The sequence below is a fragment of the Rhipicephalus microplus genome, chromosome 4, assembly GCF_043290135.1.
Source record: "Rhipicephalus microplus isolate Deutch F79 chromosome 4, USDA_Rmic, whole genome shotgun sequence".
Classification (NCBI taxonomy): Eukaryota; Metazoa; Arthropoda; class Arachnida; order Ixodida; family Ixodidae; genus Rhipicephalus; species Rhipicephalus microplus.
Genome location: NC_134703.1, coordinates 23,746,040 through 23,766,254, shown reverse-complemented (window position 1 = coordinate 23,766,254; position 20,215 = coordinate 23,746,040). Strand labels below are relative to the sequence as shown.

General features: G+C 42.9%; 1 protein-coding gene across 3 annotated transcripts in view; it reads right to left on the bottom strand.

The window, feature by feature from the left end:
* The window catches only part of LOC119171561 (uncharacterized), a 160,484-nt gene that overhangs the window by 8,460 nt on the left and 131,809 nt on the right, over positions 1 to 20,215 (bottom strand). For 2 of the 3 annotated variants that reach the window (XM_075892331.1, XM_075892335.1), the window contains 4 exons: positions 11,682 to 11,899; positions 7,977 to 8,159; positions 4,265 to 5,650; positions 2,913 to 3,579 (listed from right to left, as the gene is read on the bottom strand). In XM_075892331.1, the coding sequence (XP_075748446.1) occupies positions 2,913 to 3,579; positions 4,265 to 5,650; positions 7,977 to 8,159; positions 11,682 to 11,899 (2,454 nt within the window). The remainder of the gene's footprint in view (positions 1 to 2,912; positions 3,580 to 4,264; positions 5,651 to 7,976; positions 8,160 to 11,681; positions 11,900 to 20,215) is intronic. The other variant, XM_075892334.1, reaches the window with a different exon arrangement.

The following is a 20,215-nucleotide window of genomic DNA, read 5'->3' as shown; positions in this document are numbered from 1 at the left end:
GCCATCTGGCAGTTATCTTCGAAAACGAAGGCGTGCAGCCCGCGGAGAAAGATGCGCGCTAGTCTCGGAGGTGACAAGGTGTAGAACGCAAAGCGACGGGCAGGTGCCACCACCGTGACGTCGTAGCGCAGCATTGGAAACACCTTTTTGAGCATCGCATTGCAGTGTCAGCGCAGCGCGATTAAACTCTACATTCCTTAAAGTTATTTGTGTGTGCCTGACAATCGCACAACTATGAACGCTAAACCTTGAGCAATAATGGTGGGCGCTGCGGATGGGGTTGGCCATTTGGTGCCGTTTGAGGTATCGTTAGGGTGGACAAACAGACAAATGTACAGATGGACAGACAGACAGACAGACAGACAGACAGACAGACAGACCTAAATTTTTCCGACAAAGGTCCCCAAGAAAGACTATCATCTTTAAAAGTTGCTAGACACCATTGTGTACAGAGGTGGCTTACAGGCAGCAGCATGTCCTACACTGCTCTGATTATCAGAGAGAGAAGCTGCCATTTGCGACACTTTTTGTGAAGTGCACATGTCAGGAGGAAGATTGAGCCCTCATTCAGCATAAATTTACCAAACAGCTGAGAAAACACTAATATCCAATAATTTTTATTCCAGTCCAACCATAGAGCCTCAATGTGTAGTGTCCCTTTAAGGGTATACAAGCTTACAGGTTCTGTCAGAAGTTCATGAGTGCAGTATGTTGCAATTATTCACTTGTGTATAATGTGCAATTTATGAGGAAAATTCTGATAAAGCATGGCATAAGAGTTGGATTCGAGCTCGGAACAAAAGCTGTTAAATCAACAATCTATTGTAGTATGAACTGAGTTTTTCTATTTTTCCAATCTAAATCTACACATTACTGCATGGTTACTGTTCATACTCAGTACTCGCTGAAAATCTACCATGCTGTTGGATTAACCATCTTGTCAACCCTAATCGATTCAAACAGCACTTACATTTTCTCAAGAAGGTTCCATTTCCTCGCAAGATGGAGTTTTACAGTGTAGAGAAACTTCAGAGTTTTACAGTTTGCAGATTCAAACAACAGCTCCAAGAGAACTGCTAGCTTTATGTCTGGTTTACAGAAGTCTACAAGGTATTTAAAAAAATGTGGTGCTAAGATTTCTGTCAATAGCCGTGGCATTGAGATGGGTATGTTAGCATCAATATGAATGCATATGGCAATGACTATGGAATGCTAGTGCAGAGGAGGACGGAATCACCTGCATGCCAGGAATCCCAAATGGTAGCGGACTTTTATTTCCTGCGCCAAAGTACCGATGGGCCGCGAAAGAGGAATGCATGCGCGCGTGCGAGCTCTGGTTACAGCGGTGTGTGACTTGGCAGGACCACGGAATCTAAACCCACATCCACAGCGGCACTGAGTGGCGCGCTCAGAGCTTGCACCACAACTTTATTTGACACTTCATCCACTGTATCTCAGATGCATCAATTTCCTCTTTTCATGTTCAAATAAACTGTTGCTTTTCTCTTTCTCTCGACCCATGAAACTCCACCAAGAGAAATGATAACAAAATTGCATAATTTTTTCTAAAGGTATAAAAATCAGATTCCTTAAAATCAAGGGCAATGAATTTTAAATTTCAGGCTTTAACAGTCCGGTGCGCATTACAATTAGGTAACTACAGCAACAGCTTTTAAATAATGAGCAGGATTTTTTTCATCTGCACTAATTTTTATTTCTCTTGCCAACCACGTCCCCAGCGCCACAGCCACACAAGTTTGTTAAAAAAAACGTGGCTGATACCGCTTTATAGGGATCGGCACAACACAAAAGTGAGACATGCCTTTGTAGGTGAGCATTTATTGTGGATATTGTTTTAACAACATCAACAAATTGCAGAGTCACATTAGAAATGGCAAGCAGCTCGAAACTTGCAGCGCACACCTCAAGCAAAAAGCACGCACGAAATTAGCATACACAGGACGAGCGCGCGCCAACAAACGCGAGCCTGTTGCGCAATCTTGCCACTGATAAAGAAAACGCGCTAAAGTTTCGAAACTCTGAGGTCTGCCAAACAGTGTATGGTGTATATAAATGCCTTGCCGTAAGCATTCCAGACAAGGTGCACTCAGCAGCGTAGTGGTTAGCGCTGCGCGCTGAGAATCGAGAAGTTACTGATTCGATTCTGTGCAACAGATGCTTACCTCCTGTTTCTTTTTATTTGCAATCTTTTCTTAGTATATATTTTTCAACATCACTTCCATGATGGAAATACATCAGCGGACTGGTGGTGGACACCGGCATAAAACACTTTTTTGTTAAACATGTTTCAAAATTCTTGACACCCAGCAGAAGCTATGCTGAGTGGCAAGCTTAGCATGTAGTACAAACTCCACAGACTAAACCCCTCTGCAAGTCAGCCGTGCCAGCCAATACGTTCAAACCTCACTATAACAAAGTTGAATATTATACAAAATAAGTTTGTTATATTCAAAAATTCATTATGAAGGTTTATTCCTAGCACTATATTTATTGCAACACTATTTTTCCTATACTTTTTTTATAACAGATATATCATTATATTTGGGTTCGTTATACCAAGACTTAAGTGTATGAATATTAGGCTTACTGAAAAATAAATTCATTCTGTTGAGCTAAAATATCATGTTTAAAAAAGCATTGACATCAGGATCAGGTATAAAACTTGCCAGAATGTCCAAGTTTGATCCCAAGACCATTGACACTAAGAGAGATTGCTCCTGTATAAAAACAGCATCCTTCCTAACTACACAAAAGTGCCCAATGCCACAAACATATGTGCACTTAATTGCCTGTATGTCACTGTAGTCTTAGTCTGTTGCTGTGGAGTCTGTATGGCATTGTCAGGCTGTCAACCACAACTAACAGTATAGTGTGACCCTTCATTCACTTACCAGACTGTGGTATTTTGGAGATTGACAGACTGGAACCACTTGCTAGTAGAAATGGCTGTGGTGTGTCAGCTTGAGAACCTTCGGACTGCTCTGGACATGGCACACTGTGTTGCTGCAACTGCAGTGGCTTCACTGCCACCGGTGGCTTGGAACCGGCTTTCTTCTTGCCGTAAATGTATTCGTGCAAAGACGGTGCCGGTGTAGAGTGGGCGAAGCTACAGCAGTGGCCAGCTGGCTTTCTGCTGACCATGGGTGCAACAGTCTGCTGCTGTTGTTGACAACACAGCTGCGAAGATGGCATTGCACCTGGATGTCCACCTGCTTCAATGCTGGCTGGTGCATGCGAAACAGTCACAGTGCCCGTCTCCGAACGAACTTGCTCCAACGTGTCTGGGGTGCCCGGCGTGGTATCCATGAGCTCCGAGGACCCCCTGGAATGTCGTTCCGGCTTTTCGTTCGTAGCACTAGGCTGGCTCAATGGAATCGACCTCTGTGGGATACTCGAAGGCCGCGAAGCCCAAGTTGTTGTGACTGTTCCATCTTTCCTGGGCGGCGGTTTGGTGAAGCTAGCTTTAATGGGAATCCCACTGCCCTTGGTTGAGCCACCAAATGCCAAATTTGTCTGAGCATGACTGCGAGCATCACTGCAGTCTCCTTCAGCTGCCTCCTGAACACAGTAAGAAGAAAAGTAGACAATGTGACAATGAAGAAGAGTATACTGATAATGCATGCTGCAACATGACAGATAATTGCCAGAAAAATGCAGAAGTACCCTATTCTCTCTTTTTTGTATATTTGTTTTCTTCGTGTTGTTTTTCCATCATGAGGCTTACCAACAGGCTCAAGAACTTTTCGAGTGATACCATGAATATTGGCAGTATTGAAGGACATAATTGATGCATGGCTCAGGAAATAAAATGTATGAGTTGTATTATGTGTGTATTATGTATGTGTTGTATTATGTGTATTATGTCTACAGATATCACCGACACCTCTTAGAAGTGTGTGCGTGTAGGCTATTTGAGAGATTCATGATTAGGAAAACTGCAAAAACACACAGGACAGAGAAAGAGACAACACAAAGTGGTGTGTTGTCTTTTTTCCGTCTAGTGCAATTTTGCGTTTACTTTTCCTGAACTGACGTCACCATCGATGCACTATGTTGCAAAGCGACGTCTAACCCAGAAATATATGTGGCAGCCAACATTTCCATAAAAAGTTATATTAACAAGAAAAATATTGAATTTACTTTTTTTAGATCTGGTGATTCACAAAAGTACTAACTCTTGTTATGTAAATGTGTGAATATATCAACATAAAAACCCATGCATGTCATAAATGAGCAGTCTTACACTTACGTCTTCGTCCACTTGGGGAGGAGGAGATAAAAGGTCCTCGTCATCAGACAGGCACTCATCCTCTTCTTTGTCCTCAGAATCAAGTTCCTGCTTTGAAGCAGACGAAACAACCACATCTGATATGTCTTCCAAGCTGCCCAGGTCAGTCAAAATAACTGTGTCGTTAGCACACTGGACATGTAGGCCTCGAAGTGAAGTTTGCGGACTCTGTGCCCTCTCGAAGATCCTCTGGATCTCTTGAACTTCCCTGCGGCTTCTTTCTAGAGGCTTCGTGCTATGCAGGTGCCTCAGGCCAGCAGAGTCAGAGTTGTTTCTGCAGGCATCCACTTCCAAGTCATCCTCCTCGCCATCTTCAGCATCCTCCTCATCATCCTCCTCAAGGCTGTCATCCAACCTTCTCCTCACACACTCACTGGGGTCTCGCCACTGGGGTCCCATTGGTAAGCCATTTCTATGACCCAAGGTCTGATTTGGGGGCTCTTCCAAGTCATTTCCATTCAATGCTTCTGCATCTTCTTCCTCCAAGCTATGATGAGGGAAGTATGGATGCACAAGTGCCAGATTCAAGTTGCCGAAATCACCACCCCGCCCATATCGCTCCAAAAGCTGCTTGCCCCTGCGCCGCTGTCTAGAGAACACCGACTGCGGAGGCCTCAAGTGTGTTGGCTCTGACTGCGTGCTTCCAATGCTGTCGCGGCTGTCCGACCGTGGAACGTCTCTCTCGCCACCAATGCTGTGATACATTCTCCCTGGAAGGTAAGTGTGGAACCGTTTCAAAATGTCTGGCTGGTGAAAGTCAAAGCCAAAACGTGGGTCTCCTGTGGGACTTGCACGGGGACTGTCAATGTTGTCGCACGTCTCCGATAAGCTAGCATCAAGCTCAGTCTCCAGAGCCTTGCGTTTTCTAACCGCCAATGATGGCAGGCTCTCATTGTCATTGTCGTCCTTGTTGTTGTTACAACCATCGCAGTCGGCCAGCTTCAGCTCCGTAGCAGCTGTCAGCAGGTTCTTGAGAGCTGCCGAGCTGCCCATGGCAATCATCTTGTGCTTGGAATTGATAAGGTTCCTCAGCATCGACACAGCACCCATCTCCCACAAGGTGCGCTGGTCTTGGGCGCAGTGTGCAGACAAGTTCCACAGTGTGCCGCAGGCATTGCTGACGACAGTGAGGCTCGGAGACTTGAGCTGCTTGAGGAGAATCTGCAGGCAGTTGTGTGCCCGAAGGGTTTGTCGGTGCTGTTCCTGCAGTGCAACGTAGCTGGACACATTGCGAAGGATGCCACCCCCATTCTCGACGACGGCCAGCGTCTTGGAAGGGCTGCGGTAGGTGAGTGTGCCAACAAGAAAGGCCAGTGCCCCTTCCACATTGCAGATGTCCACCTAGGGAAAAAAAATAAGGCAAGCAAAATTACAATATTGTGAGCGCGAAAAGCGAATGACTTTATTCTCTTTGTAATCATCATCACCTGTACATGTTCTTCATCTAAAAATATCATCACCAGCGTGATTTAGCTCGAGCCTGGCCGAATAAACCGGTTCCTCACAAGTGGTGGACTGTGCTTTTCGTTCCCTCAAGTCCTCTCGCCCGTTCTCGCTGGAGCTCCACTCGGGTCGTCGCAAACAACCCCCTGCCATGGCGGCCCAAGAAAACCCTGGCCCATCCAACGTCGCCGTCTTACTGCAGCCACCGCCACCCGCTCCGCCCAACAACACTCGCCTGCGTGATCCACCTGTGTTTTCCGGTCTCCGAGGCGATGATGTCGAAGACTGGATCAAGAACTACGACCTCGTCAGCGATTTGAACAGGTGGGACAATCCACAGAAGTTGCGCAGCGTCCCATTTTACTTGTCCGATGTTGCGAAAACTTGGTTCTGGAACCACCACCCGGATCTTCCCGACTGGGACACTTTCGAGCAGCAAATTCGTCAGATATTTGGTGCCCCTGCAGTTCGCACTGAGGCAGCAAAGAAGAAACTCGCTCAACGTATGCAGCTGCCGGGTGAATCTTACACCTCTTATATTGAGGATGTCCTTGCGCTGTGCAAGCGCGTTAACACCGGCATGTCTCAGAACGACCCAATACGCCACATTATTAAAGGCATTAACACCGTCGCCTTTAACGCCCTCGCCACGCAAAATCCTGCCACCACCCAGGACGTGATAACCATCTGTCAGTGACTTGACGAGCTTCAGTCTCTTCGCCTTTGCTACGATGCCACCGACGTTCGTTTGCACAGAGATAGTGCACGTATCTCGTTTAAAGCCTTATGCGCGACGCATTTCATAATACTGTCAAGCGACCAGGCGGCCGCTTTCACCGCGCGGGGGAATTAGTGCGAGCGCGACAAGCTAATGACTTTTTATTCTCTTTGTAATCATCATCACCTGTACATCTTCTTCATCTAAAAATATCATCACCAGCGTGATTTAGCTCGAGCCTGGCCGAATAAACCGGTTCCTCACAATATGCTTTGTTAAAGATAACTGACAAGATTTACATTTAAAGAAAACGAGAATACAGAAACACTGGTTTGTTCTTTAATGACAGAACAGATGCACTTTTACAAAAACTAAGTTTCAGTTAGATCCAAGGAATTACAATACTACTTGCAAATGTGTTGTTATGGTATGTTTGTTTGCTAATGTCAACAAAAATGAAAGTCATTAAGATAAGTTCGTTGCACACACAAGCAATATAAAGAATGTGGTACAGTGTTTTCAGTAGAGCTGTGCCAATAGCAAAATTTTGGGTGTGAAGCGAATTCTAATATTGAAGTGAAAGTGCAAATAGAATATCTTTTTAATAGTTAAAAGCAATATTGTGAGAAAGAAAGCTGGAGAGAGTTCCATATTTTTATGAGAAAAAGCAACATGAGAGTGTTTCTTTTGGCTAGGCTGATGAGGCACTGGTGGGTACGTGATAATATTTCATAGCTGTCTTATCGAGAATGAGTCAATGCAGAGGCCGAATTGTATCAGTACATGATTTGGAGCAACTAAAGTATTGCCAACACTTTACACGTAAAAGACGAAGATGCTATTTTCTCAGCCTCTCCTGCTCTTTCAACTTCTGTGGAAGCCCAACTGATGTGGCAGACAAGGTTGTGCTCTCTTAAAATAAGAAGCTCCAAATCTACCTCGTAGACGTCAGCATACAAGAACAGTTGAAGTTTTGGATGCTAAAAATCTTTGTTGTGTAACTTCTTGGACTTCCTACCCAAATTTTGGGTTTAACGCAGAATTAATTGATCCCTCACCTCTGCCAGATCTATCACCTCCGTATTGAAACCATATTTCTTGAGTCATTACATTTGCGACCATAGCAGAGCCTGAAAGACAGCCTTGACGCAATATGAGAGCGCAATGAGGTGAAGCATTTAAAAAACTCTGAAGGGGCCACTTTTAGTCGAACGTTGCCTATATTTGTCTTTAAAAAATTCAACTGAAAAGGAACTTGAAAGGCAGCTTTGTCACTATACGAGAACGCAATGAGGTGAAGCATATAGAAGATCTGAAGAAGCCTTTTTTTTTTTTTGGTCGGACGTTGACCGCAATTGTCTTTGGGAAGTTTGAATAGTTTGAACAGTAAAAATTTCAGTGGGTATCAAATAGCATATCCTATTCTAAAAATATTCAACATTTTAAACATTCGCACACCTCTAAAAACGTCGAAGAAATGTGTTTAAGCCGTATTACAAGACACACCTTGTTGGCAGTGCAATGTGCAGAGAGGTTCCAGAGTGCTGAGAGGATGCTCTTGAGTGTGGCCTCCTTGCGGGCTTCCATTGAAGCCTCCATAAGAAGGGGCACCGCGCCAACCTCCCTCAAGGTTTCGCGGCTTCCCGAGTCAGCTCGCCATGACAGGTTGCGTAACACACTGGCAGTCACCTGCACGAAAGGATATCATTATGTATGGTGTTTTCTACTCACTTCGTAATTTACAAGTTCGCATTTGTATTTTAGTTTTGAGCTGCATGCCATGCTGAAATAGCTACATGGTCAGTAATCAATTGTACCAATAATGAATCAAGAGCAATGACCATGACATATGCCATCAAGACTGCTGCTGCCACAGCAACAATGAGAGTGGCAGCAATGCACCTGATGGGGGGAAGGGAGTGAAAAAAATGAGGTGCAAATAAAAACGGGCTGTTGCTCTTAGGTTCCTACCACTATTATTAATGCGATGGCATTAAAAAGCTCATTTTTCAGAGATTCTGGCATAGGCAATGGTGTCAGCATCGTTGGTTGTGTGCGAACAATCATCATTCAGTCCCTGACTGAAAAATCTAGAAATATGCAAGTAAAATAAATGATAAAAATATATGCTTTCAAAGTGAGACTCAAACCCAGGCCTTCTACATGGCAAGCAGGTGTTCTGCAACAGAGCCGCGTCATTGCTTCAAAATTATTTGCAAAAAAACACTATACGATATGTAGTGGAAAGGGTCTCCTTAGGGCATATTTTATTGCCATAATTTAAGAAAAACTGTGGACCTCTTTCCGACTCACTCATCAAATATATTTTGCATGTCCGGCTCACTCAGACTCTAACTCACCAAAATATCACTCACCAGGACCCATTCATGACTCAGACTCACAGCTTGATTTGAGTTCAATGAGTTTACTCATGAGTCCACGAGCCTAGAGTTAGCTTTTCTGACCATGGTGCCAATATTCCTGAACCCCACCATCTCACGTAGTCTGAACTCTTCTAGGTGCCTTTTGATAGTGTACTGCCGAGTGCTTGTTATGAGTGGTTTCAAAGCAGTAAAGACGTCTTTCTTGAAAGACATGACAACATAAATATATTTATCAACAACTTCCCTGGAAGAGTTGATGGCTCGGAAGTCAAGGCACCCCCCTACGTAATTCACGCCTCTATATTCAATAAATGTTGAAATGGTGTACGAACGATACTCAATTGGACTAAGTGTGACTAAACGTTAGCATTAAGGTGGATTGAAGTAAGGCTGATAGTAATGGTGAAAATGAATAGATAGGACCACAGGTCATAAAAAAAGTGGAGCCTGCTCAAACTCACTCAAGAAATATATTTTTCGCATTGGACTCACTCGGACTCAGACCCATCACAATTTTTCTGAGCCGGACTCACTCGGACATAAACTCACCAAAATATTACTCACCTGGACTCACTCATACTCACAGCTTGATCTAAGTCTGAGTGAGTTCGAGTGAGTCAACTCACGAGTGAGTATACGCTAACCTATCTTTATTGCATTGCAGAATCTTAGAATTGCACCAGGTGCCAAAACAAGTGAATTGCACAAAGTGCGGGTGGTTTTAAGCATCCCGCCCATTACAAAGTGTGCAGCTGCACAACTGCACGTGGCAACTTACAAACCAGTAGTGAATACTTAACAAAGAACTATGGTGTAGTAGGCACATAGCAACTGTCCATGCACTAGATATTCCAGGATGCCTTGAAACAACCCTTGTTACAAGCACAAACATTTCTTTCCTTGTGGTATGGTTAAAGATTATCTACATGGTGTACAATTAGGCTATCAAGTTATACTCTTGAAGGCATCCTCCAAGTTTTTCCTTTGTCACACTGCCCGTTAAAAGCAACTTGTAGGGGTGTCAATGGCAGCAACTTGCAAGGGCCACAAAAAGCAATGATAATGAACCAGTTGTGCACAAGGACAGTTCTGCCGACCCAACCAGGACGACGATATACATTAGACTCTCATTAAATGGAACCTGAAAGGACTAGTAAAATGTGCTTCGTTCCGTTTACTAAGAGGTGAAAAAGGATAGAGACTCCAATTAAAAAACCAATCATGCTGGAGGCAGGTGTTCCATTTAAGCAACAGTTCCATTCAACAGATTTACGTTTACTGAGAGTCTACTAATGCTAATCTGCAAGTTCATCATTAGAACATATTTGTAATAGCCCTAGACTACAAGTTTTTAAAGACCATAGCAAATTACCATTAAGGTCCTACATACCACAATGTTTTTGTTCATCATCATCATCAACATCCTGACTTATGCCCACTGCAGGGCAAAGGCCTCTGCCATGTTCCGTCAATCCGCACAGTGCTGTGTTTGCTGTTTCCACATTATACACGCAAACTTTTCAATCTCATCTGCCCACCAAACTTTCTGTCTCCCCTTTGCGCATTTGCCTCCTCTTGGAATCCCGACAGTTACCCTTAAAGGGGCCCTACAACGCTATTTGAGCATGTATTTTTCATCAGTTTTTATGGTGCTGTGGAACGTGCGGATATCGCGAATGGCAACGCTGAAATCGACGCTTTTATCATTTTAATTCACTGGACAAATTACCTTGATTTCAGACTATGGCGACAAACATCGGCTATTTTTGTGATAGGAAGTTACGTCATGTCGTGTGGCGTGACGACACGGACCGTTGGCTTTTTATTGGCTAGACGTAACAAATAGCATGCAATATCCATATAGTGGTAGCTAGGCCATACGTGTGAAGGCTAAAAACAGCAAAAACTTTTTCACACTTTCTCAGAAATAAATCATTTCTGTTTTTAAATAATGTAGGTATTTCCAGAACAATGAACACAATACTTAGCCTTCGAACGAGGCTATGGTACGCCAGCGACTAAAGGTGGAAATGCATGCCGTGTTTTTAGAGAGCGAAAAATGCGACAGGCGGCGGACACCGGCGTTGCCGTAGAATGCGTTTTGGAAGCAAGCCGAGAAGGCATCCGTCCAAAGCGTATGTGTATATCTTACACAGTTTGAAAGTGGGGGCTACAACACGAGGCACGAGGTTCGTAGTAACCATGCTAAAAATGCTGCCAAAACGAGCGGTAGCGAGGTATTATAGGAAGGCCACCATGATGTCACGTTTCCAATATGTCTTTATGTGATTCACGCTGTGATTGGAAGCGGTCTTCGACGTCAGCAGGCGAGTGAAATGCAAAAGAGAACGTTTATCGTCATCGTCTGCTCGAGTTCTGAACTATGAGGACTCATAACTTCACTTCCTGTGCACAAATTTCCATATTTCTTGTTGCATTCGTCTCAGTAACAATTGCAACACATGTTCCGGTGCTGAATAAGGTTGTCCTAAAAGTGTCACAAGGCCCTTTTAATAACCAGGTGTACATGTTACGTACCCTGCCTATGTTCATTTTTTTCTTCTTAATTTCAACTATGATGTCCTTCAGACCCGTTTGTTCTTTGAGCCACTCAGCTCTCTTCATGTCTCTTGGAGTTCACATCAATCATTCTCCTTTCCATTGCTCACTGCAAATTTATGTTTATTCTGCTTTGTAGTCCTCCAGGTTTCTTCTGTGAAGATAGGCACCAGTAAGATACAGCTGTTGTATGCCTTCCTCATGCGTTGTGTGTCTACCAAAACTGCCTTCCACAATTGACAGAGAAATGAAGCTAGCACCCTCATACCTGTCGCAGGTCTTCGCTGGGTGAGTGCAGCTGTGAGACTAGGGCACGCATGAAGCCTTTCATGGAGCAGAGCAGTGCCTTGTTAGTACCATCACCAAAGGTCAGGTTCGTCAACGCCATGCCGGCATATCGTCGCAATGTCACGCAGCTCGGCTCAGCTGTGTTGCCATGGCTGGTCTGGTCCACCTGGATCAGCTCTGCTATCGCCTGCAGACCACCTGTTTGGCAAGGAATACAGTACACAGTCACCCACATGAAAAACTTGTGCACTCGATGTTGAGACTGGCTTGTGCAAGACTTATTATCACACGAGCACAGCCAGGAAAAAACGCAACACTCTTTCCCACCACAATGTCCAAAGGCACTATAGCTAGGTTTGTCGACTCTCAAGCACTGGGCAGAAAAGGCAGAACAGACAGAACCATAACCAAACATAGGCTTATAAACTCAGAATACAGGAAAGTGAGACAGTCAGAGATTGCGAGCGAAGGAAGGCTCACCGCAAGAACAGTAGAATATGCATGCTTTCGTGCCCTCAGCTAACAATACGAAGAATCCCTTGCGCCTGAGAGCAAGAATTCATAAAGCAAAGGCACTGGGCGGCCAACTGATTGCAGGTCTGTGAGGGTTTATCGGCAGCGAAAGACTGCAAAGCAGAACAGTGCTTGAGTGGAGAAGGTGCTACAGACTTACAATCGGGACCAAACAAGGTTCATCTCAATGACATGTGCTAGAGCAGCTTCACTCAATGTCAGGTGGTGGAAGTACTATGCACAGTAAAGTAAGTTCAGCATGTGTATGCCATGTCACTGAGTGGCATTTTTCAGCAGTTGAGTTGGCTCAGGACCACAGCATGATGTGCAAGCTGGGGGGACGGGGGATGAGGCGCAAACAGGATGCCTTGATCTCATCATCCAAGAGACAATTACAGAGAACTAACAGTCAGAGCCATATTGCTCTATGTACCAACACACAGTACCATATATAATCGCCGTAGCATGCAGCCGTTTGGGGCAGAAACATCAAAGTTCGGCTGGTCTTTGCAGCTGTGAAACAATAAAAGTAAACAGTCTTTGGTGCAGTAAACATAGAATGAGAAGAAAAAGGCCAATTATAGCGGCTATGACGGGAAGTATATTTCATGTATGGCCGATGCTGGTGACCAAATAGCCCTGTATGCACACAAAAACAACATCTACAGTAATTGGAGACAGAAATTAGATTTTATAATGTAATTTTGTTTTGGCTGGTTCCATCTTGAAGGCTAGTGCCACGCTTTTGGTAGTGCGTTCAGAAGACACTAAAAGCAGTTTAGAAACTCCGTTACAAAGCAGCTCTGAAGGGTTAATCACTATGACTGTGGGACACTCTGCTAAAATTTGGAAGACTCTAAATACAATGGTTGGAAAATCACAGGAACAAACAATGATGATATTACAGAACAGCATAGAATTATTAGGCCGTGATTTGGCAAATTGTTTCGTTTTTTTTCTTACCCTCAGCCATTCTTTGGATAATGATCCATAATTTACTTATACGAATTCTTACACAGAACATACAATAACTTTTACACCAATGGTCGACAATGAAGTTTTCTCGTCTTTATGGCCACTGATGCGTCTGAAGCCACTGATGTGTCGGGCATTCAAGTACAACCAGTGAAGTATGTAATAGATATTCTGGCACCATTTCTAACATACATGTTTAACCAAAGTTTGTCACTCTGAATATTTCCACGTGACATGCAAACCACCAAACTGACAATGATGGTCAAAAAGTGGGATAAAAATGAAATCAGCTACTACAGGTAGATATCCATATTACCAGTGTTTTCTAGAGGTTTCAAAATAATAATTTTAGAGCACCTGTAATTTTTCATAAACCGCCATAATCTTACGCATCCGGTGCAATTTGCTTTCCGTAAGAAGAAGTCCACCGCGCTTGGCCTCCTTAAACAAAAAGAGTTGATATTACAGAAATTTGAATCTGAGGAAATGGGGCTGGGTATATTCTTAGATTTTTCAAAAGCATTCGGCCTTGTTAACCATAGCATTTTGTTGAGAAAGTTGCAAACTTATGGCATCAGGGGCATAGAACATTTTTTAATTTACTCGTATTTGAAACATAAAAATCTGTAATTGTTGCGGGAGAAAAATCTCATGGAAAAACCGGTCAGATGTGGTGTTCCCTAGGGAAGTACCCTAGGAACAGTTTTACATTTACTTTATATAAAAGATATTCCGGCAATTGATGATACAGTCAAATTTATTATATATGCACATGACACTAGTTAATTTTTTTTCAGGGAACTCAGAAGAGTACCTAATTAATAGAGGTATTGAAGTGCTTTCGAAAGTAAATTACTAGACGACTGAAAACCACTTAAAATTTAACATTAGCAAAACTAAGGCAACCTGGTTTCGACCGTGGAACACAACCATTCAACTAGCACCAATAATGTTAAATAATGCAGAAATAGAGTTTGTATCACCGATAAGAACTTTAGGCATTTATTTCAATGAACACATGACATAGGATGACCACATAAATCGCCTAATTAGCAAACAATGTAGTACAATAGGTGTGATGCAACTTGTCTCTTTCAAATGCACTACAACCATCAACACAAGTTCTTGTATAATGCTCTGTTCGAACCAATACTTGGTTAATAATTATATAGATTGCTAGTTTGGGGCATTACTACAAAAGAAAATATTGACAAGCTGCAGTATAACAAACACGTGCGATTTGATTAGATTCAAGGTTTCATACCTCTCACACATCAGTGACCTCTTTATAACACACAACATTGTCCCGGTAAAGTCCATCTTTAACTATAATCTATGTCGTCAGTATAAATCCAGCTTAATAACCTAGTACTCTACAACCGCTAGCAGGATGACAGGCCACACTAATGAAGTGTAATGTACCAGATGAATGGAAAACTTAAAAATGGCGCATTACCTACAGTCAACAAATGCTTCGGTTTACGCTACCAGCTTTGCTTAATAGTAACAGTAATGAGCAGCTTTAACATTTTGGAAACCTCATTTGATGAACTATGAAGACTTTTTCACCACAATATCCTTATCATGAACTTGCCTCCTAAACAATGCCATATATTTATTTTTCATTTTCGTTGTTCTTCAAGGGAAATAATTTTTTCATATTTCTTTATAATGTCTATGCAAGCCCATTTCTTTTTCACATGGAGGATCTTCATGTGCAATATATTATGAGTGCATTTCCTTTTTCTGTTTTTTGTTCATTACCATCATTTACGCTCTAATACGTGTAGGGTGCCCAGGACACCCTAAATCTGATTGTATCAGTTCTTTTCCCATGGTCTCCCACAACATTTTGTTGCAAGTAAATCAATAAATAAAAAAAAGATAATAAATAAAATAGAGATTGTCAGTGCTGAGTGTCTTCGAGGCAATGCCTTTTCATTAAAAGTTTTTCGACTTTGTAAAATAGTGCTTATGTAATAGAGTTTCTGTGTACTCTAGTGACAGAGGTATAAATGTTCTGCTGATCTTGATAAAGTCCAGAACATGTACAATAGCCAAACGATTTGGAAGACTGCCTAGATTGCCCCAGAGTTTAAAAAATGATAAAATACTTATTCAAAGTTATTGCCTAACAACTAATATAACTAACATACCAGTGCTGCAAAGTTGCAGAGCATATTATCGGTAACTGCGTACGCCAAAGTTTGAAAGACAATGCTGCATTAACACAACACCAGCATGGCTTTTGAAAAAGGTGTTCAATAATAACCCAATAGCTCATTCATTTCCTATATATATTGATTCTAACTACCAAGTAGACATAATATTTCTTGATTTTAGTACAGATTTTGAGAAGTTTCCACATGATATACTCATAACAAAGCTTAGAATTTTTGGCCTCCCTGAACACTTCATCAACTGGATTCCTGCTATATTGACCGACAGTAGGCAATGCACTGACATCGGAGGTCAGCTTTCTGAAAGTCACTTCGAGGGTTCCACAGGGTAGTGTCCCTAACCAATCTGCTTTTCTTGCTTGATATTATTATCATTGCTAATGAACCCTGGTTTTCTAATCCGACTGTTTGCAGATGACTGTGTATGGTTGAAAAAATCTTTCGTTCGTCCTGATAGCCAACTCAAGTTAAATGACGGTCAAATAACATATTTCCACGGTGCAAGAAACTGGGAATGGTTTTGAATGCAGATAAAAGCGTACACTTTCTTAGGTAAAAAAAACATCCCTGCCTTTTATTTACTGACTTGCTTCTTGGCCACTGAGGCAAGTCATCAATTGGAAATATATTGGTGTTACATTAACAACTAACTTGTCCTGGAACACACATACCAATAACATTTTCTCATCTGAATTTAGAAAGTTCTGCTTCATAAAAACTTAATCTTCACGCCACTCCAAGCTATCCTAAAATAATGTGCTATTTTTGTTTAATGGTATTAAAATTAGAATATGGCAATTCGCTATGGCTCAACTTGACATTAACTGTTAAAAATATGCAGGAAAGTAGTCCGGTTTATTTTCAATGAATTCTGAGGAACTTACACTCCATCTGAGCTAATGAAAGCCAATGGCATTCCCCCTTTTACCGTGTACTGAAAATAGATCAGAATTCTCTGCTTCTCGACTGCAAACTTGCAATTGACCAATCCCCCCAACTAACACTCTTATTAACACACCTACAAAACATAATTTAGCTAAACACTTCACACCTTATTTATGTAGAATTGATGCTTTTAATTATTCATATTTTCCACGCATGGTCTTAGACTAAAATTAAATAACTCAGGCATTCTCTTAATATTTATTCCTCCTCCACATTCATTCATCCTTCGCTAAAATAGCATTGTCGCACTATTTTAGTTTTCATATATTTTTCATTGTAGTGCTATAATTATTTCAGTTTTCATGTACTTTTCAATGTAGCCCTATTTTGTTTAAAATGGTGAAAATCATTCTGTTGTAGATTAGTATCCATTTGTAGTAATTTTTCCTAACGTAATCATGAAACATAATCTATTATTGGTATGTAGCTTCTTTTTTCTTGTTTGTTATGCCTGTTAGTCACATTATTTGCAAAACAGTTTTCTTAAACACTTTTGTGTTGCTGTGGTTGTTATACACACCAAAATCAAGCAATTTTCAGGCCACTTTCTGTATTAATTATGTCATATTGAAAGTGTGCACCTGCTATCATTTAAGGGTCTGCAGCAGGCTTGTACGAATATTCGAATGCCTTGAATATTCGAACAAATAATACAGTATTCGAATTCGCGGGGAGGCACAAAGAGAAACTCGGAGAGGCACAAAGCACGCAGTGATGGACCGGTGTTTCCTACCAGAAAATGCAAATAGCTGCTAATGGGCAATGAGAGACAGAAGACTTTGATTAGACCCACAGTCCACTTTCAGTTAACATACACGCTGCAAATTTTTATTGTTCAACAATGCACAGGAGAAATCTCCCACTGGCACTACCTTGGAGGTCAAGATCCAGTGCCTATAGGTACCGTGCGCTGATCAGAGGGAGCTGCGTTTCTGGCACTAGCCCATCCTCCATCCTAAGTCTGCTGATGTTGGCCGTTAAGAGCAAAAAAAAAAAAACAGACGTGCACACGCGTCCCCGTGTATCCCTGCTGCAATTATCCCACTCACAAGGGCAGGGAGACGTGAGCATCGCGTTCCATTTTGACTGATCCCAACCTATTTTTGCATTTTTTCTCCGCTAAGCACTGCGTTCTGGCACTGCAGTCACACGGGAAAACTCGACTGCACGGTGCCTATATATGTGGGTGGCCAGTGAGCAGTTGTGCAGCGCAAGCAGTTGGTTTTTTCAATCAAGAAACTTGCTAGCAGACACTGCCTGCATCCACGTAGCAAATAAACAGAGGGGGTCAGCGTACAAGAAGAGAGAGTGAGAGGGTGCGCATGCACTACAGAGGTGTAAACACTGCTAGGAGGGATGCCTGGAGGAGAGAGAGAGGGAAGTGAGCCTAGGGTCGGGTGAGAGAGGGGGAGAGGACGCGCATGCGCAGTAAGGGTAGTCACACCGCACACCGGATTGAACTCGACCATAAGATGCTTCGCATCTAAAAGATGATGATACAACTGCTTACTTGTCGTGAATGTGAGTCAATATCTGAGCAATTTCAAATAAAAATTCCTATTTCTGCCAACTGAGCTTTTACCATGAAAACATCCCACATGAATATGGGTCAGGAATTTCCTGCTGGAAATCAAGTTTCCAGCCAGATTTCTGGCAGGAAATGGCTCGTCAGGCTGGGAATTTTCTATTTTTCGCTGGAAATGGCATTTCCAGCCGGGAGAGAGTTCGATTCCCAGTGGGGAATGGTATTTCTAGGCTGGAAATGGAAATGACTCCCGGCTAGAAAGCCATTTCCAGCTAGGAGTTTTCCGGTCTCAATGGAAAGTTATCTTTCCAGTGGGAAAATTTTCTAGCTTCAGATGGGCAATATTTCGCTCAGCAAGAAGTTATAATGTTTGTGAGGAGGAAGTGCTATAGTTGACAAAAGGAATCTGGCTACACAAAAATTGCTCTACAACTGAGAGCAGAATCATTTAAAAATGACTTAGAATACTCCATCACACAGCCGATAGTCAGATTTCGCAAATGTGGTCTTGAGTGACCTATACTGCTGGGCTTGCCAAAATAAAGTTAGGCCAGGGGTAAAATGCACTTTTATTTTACCTTTGCAGTACTACAGAGATGCGCGCCCGTCGACGCGGTTTTACAAATGTTACAACTGCAGACGTCCAACCAATTGCTTGCTCATTGAGCCGTTGCGCAAATAACTAATGTTGTAAACAAACATATAGCAGTTAATTCCTCGTGAAAAGGAGCTTTGCTTTCAAGGTTCACCATTCACTGCCACGATCAACTAGCACTGCATGTGCTAGCTTGCTCTCGCTGATGCAGCGGCCATGCAGCGGTAGATGTTCCCTCGCCACGCCTCACACCTCACTAGCACTATTCTTGTATCATTTCTCGGTCCTTTCTGACATTATTGCAAATAAATAACCTATAATATATTATTATTATTGCACGAAAAATTTGTATTCTTTATTTTTATTGGTAAAATGACCAAATACAGTGGTTCAATATATTGTATATATTATTAAGCCAGTGCATTTTCGTACAGTGCAATGCGACTAGTTTTCTGTGCTTGTGTGCGCTCGGTGTTCGCTAGTGTGGCGAGTTTCTGTGAGATGTCCCTATGTGAATGTTATGAAATAGTTATTTTTTGGTCAAATTTATCGTATTTACTCGCATAATAGGCACACTTTTTTTTCAGAAAATCCGGCTCGAAGTTAGGGGTGCGCCAATTACGCGGGGTAAAATTTTCGAAAATTTTTTCAACTCGGTTCTCGCGCTTTAAATCTGCACACTTGTCAAGTAAAAGGCGACTTTATCGTTTAGCAATTGATTCAGCATAAAACAAACATACCTACGTACCTTTTAATGAACAAGCGAGAGCCGTCAACTGCACACACACACGTAAAATTTATTTACACAAAAGTCGTAGCTGTTCCTCCTTTTCCCTATTCGGAGTCCGAGTCGGAGATCACACATTCATCCTCGCCGAGCGGGGATTCGTTTTCGGTGTCCGAATCATCCGCACCCCACAACATGTCATCCTCACTCGTATCCAGTGCGTTCAAGATACCCGTCTTCTTGAAGCTTTTCCTGACGACTTCGTCGGAGATCGCCTGCCACGCTTCCACGATCCAAGCGCACAGCATTTCCATAGGCGGCCTCTTAATCTTACCACGTGGAGTCAACTGATGTTGTCCTCCCGCCATCCAGGTGGTGTACAGCCTTCGAACATTGTCCTTGAAAGGTTTATTCAAGGACACGTCCAAAGGCTGCAGTATCGATGTGAGGCCGCCCGGAATCACTGCCAGATCTGTGCGCAGCTCCTTTAGCTCATCTCGTACGCGGTCTACTAGGTGCCCACGAAAACTGTCCAGGACAAGCATAGACGGCAACAACAGACCACCCGGCCGCCGACCCCAGACTGTTTTCATTCAATCCACCATGAGTTCCGCGCTCATCCAGCCTTTTTCCTGGACTCTGACGTAGATGCCTTGAGGGAATTTTGCCTTTGAGAGCGTCTTACATTAAAAATAACGTAAGGCGGTAGCTTACGCCCATCCGCTGTCACCGCCAGCATTACGGTGCATCGTTGTTTATCAGCGCCAGACGTTCTGACGATGACGCTGCGTGCACCTTTCTCCTCCACTGTCGTGTTCCACGGCATATCAAAGCAAAGGGGGGTCTGATCAACGTTGCCGATCTGGGGCAAAATGAAGTCTTTCTGCTGTCGGAGCTTTATAACAAAACTGTGGAAGTCCACCACTTTGTCCTCATATGCTGCGGGCAAGCGCTGGCACAAGGTGGTCCGCCTTCGCAGTGCGAGGCCATGGCGCCGCATGAAACGAGTTGTCCATCCGGAGCTGGCTTTGAACTCTTTTGCTTCGATGCCCTG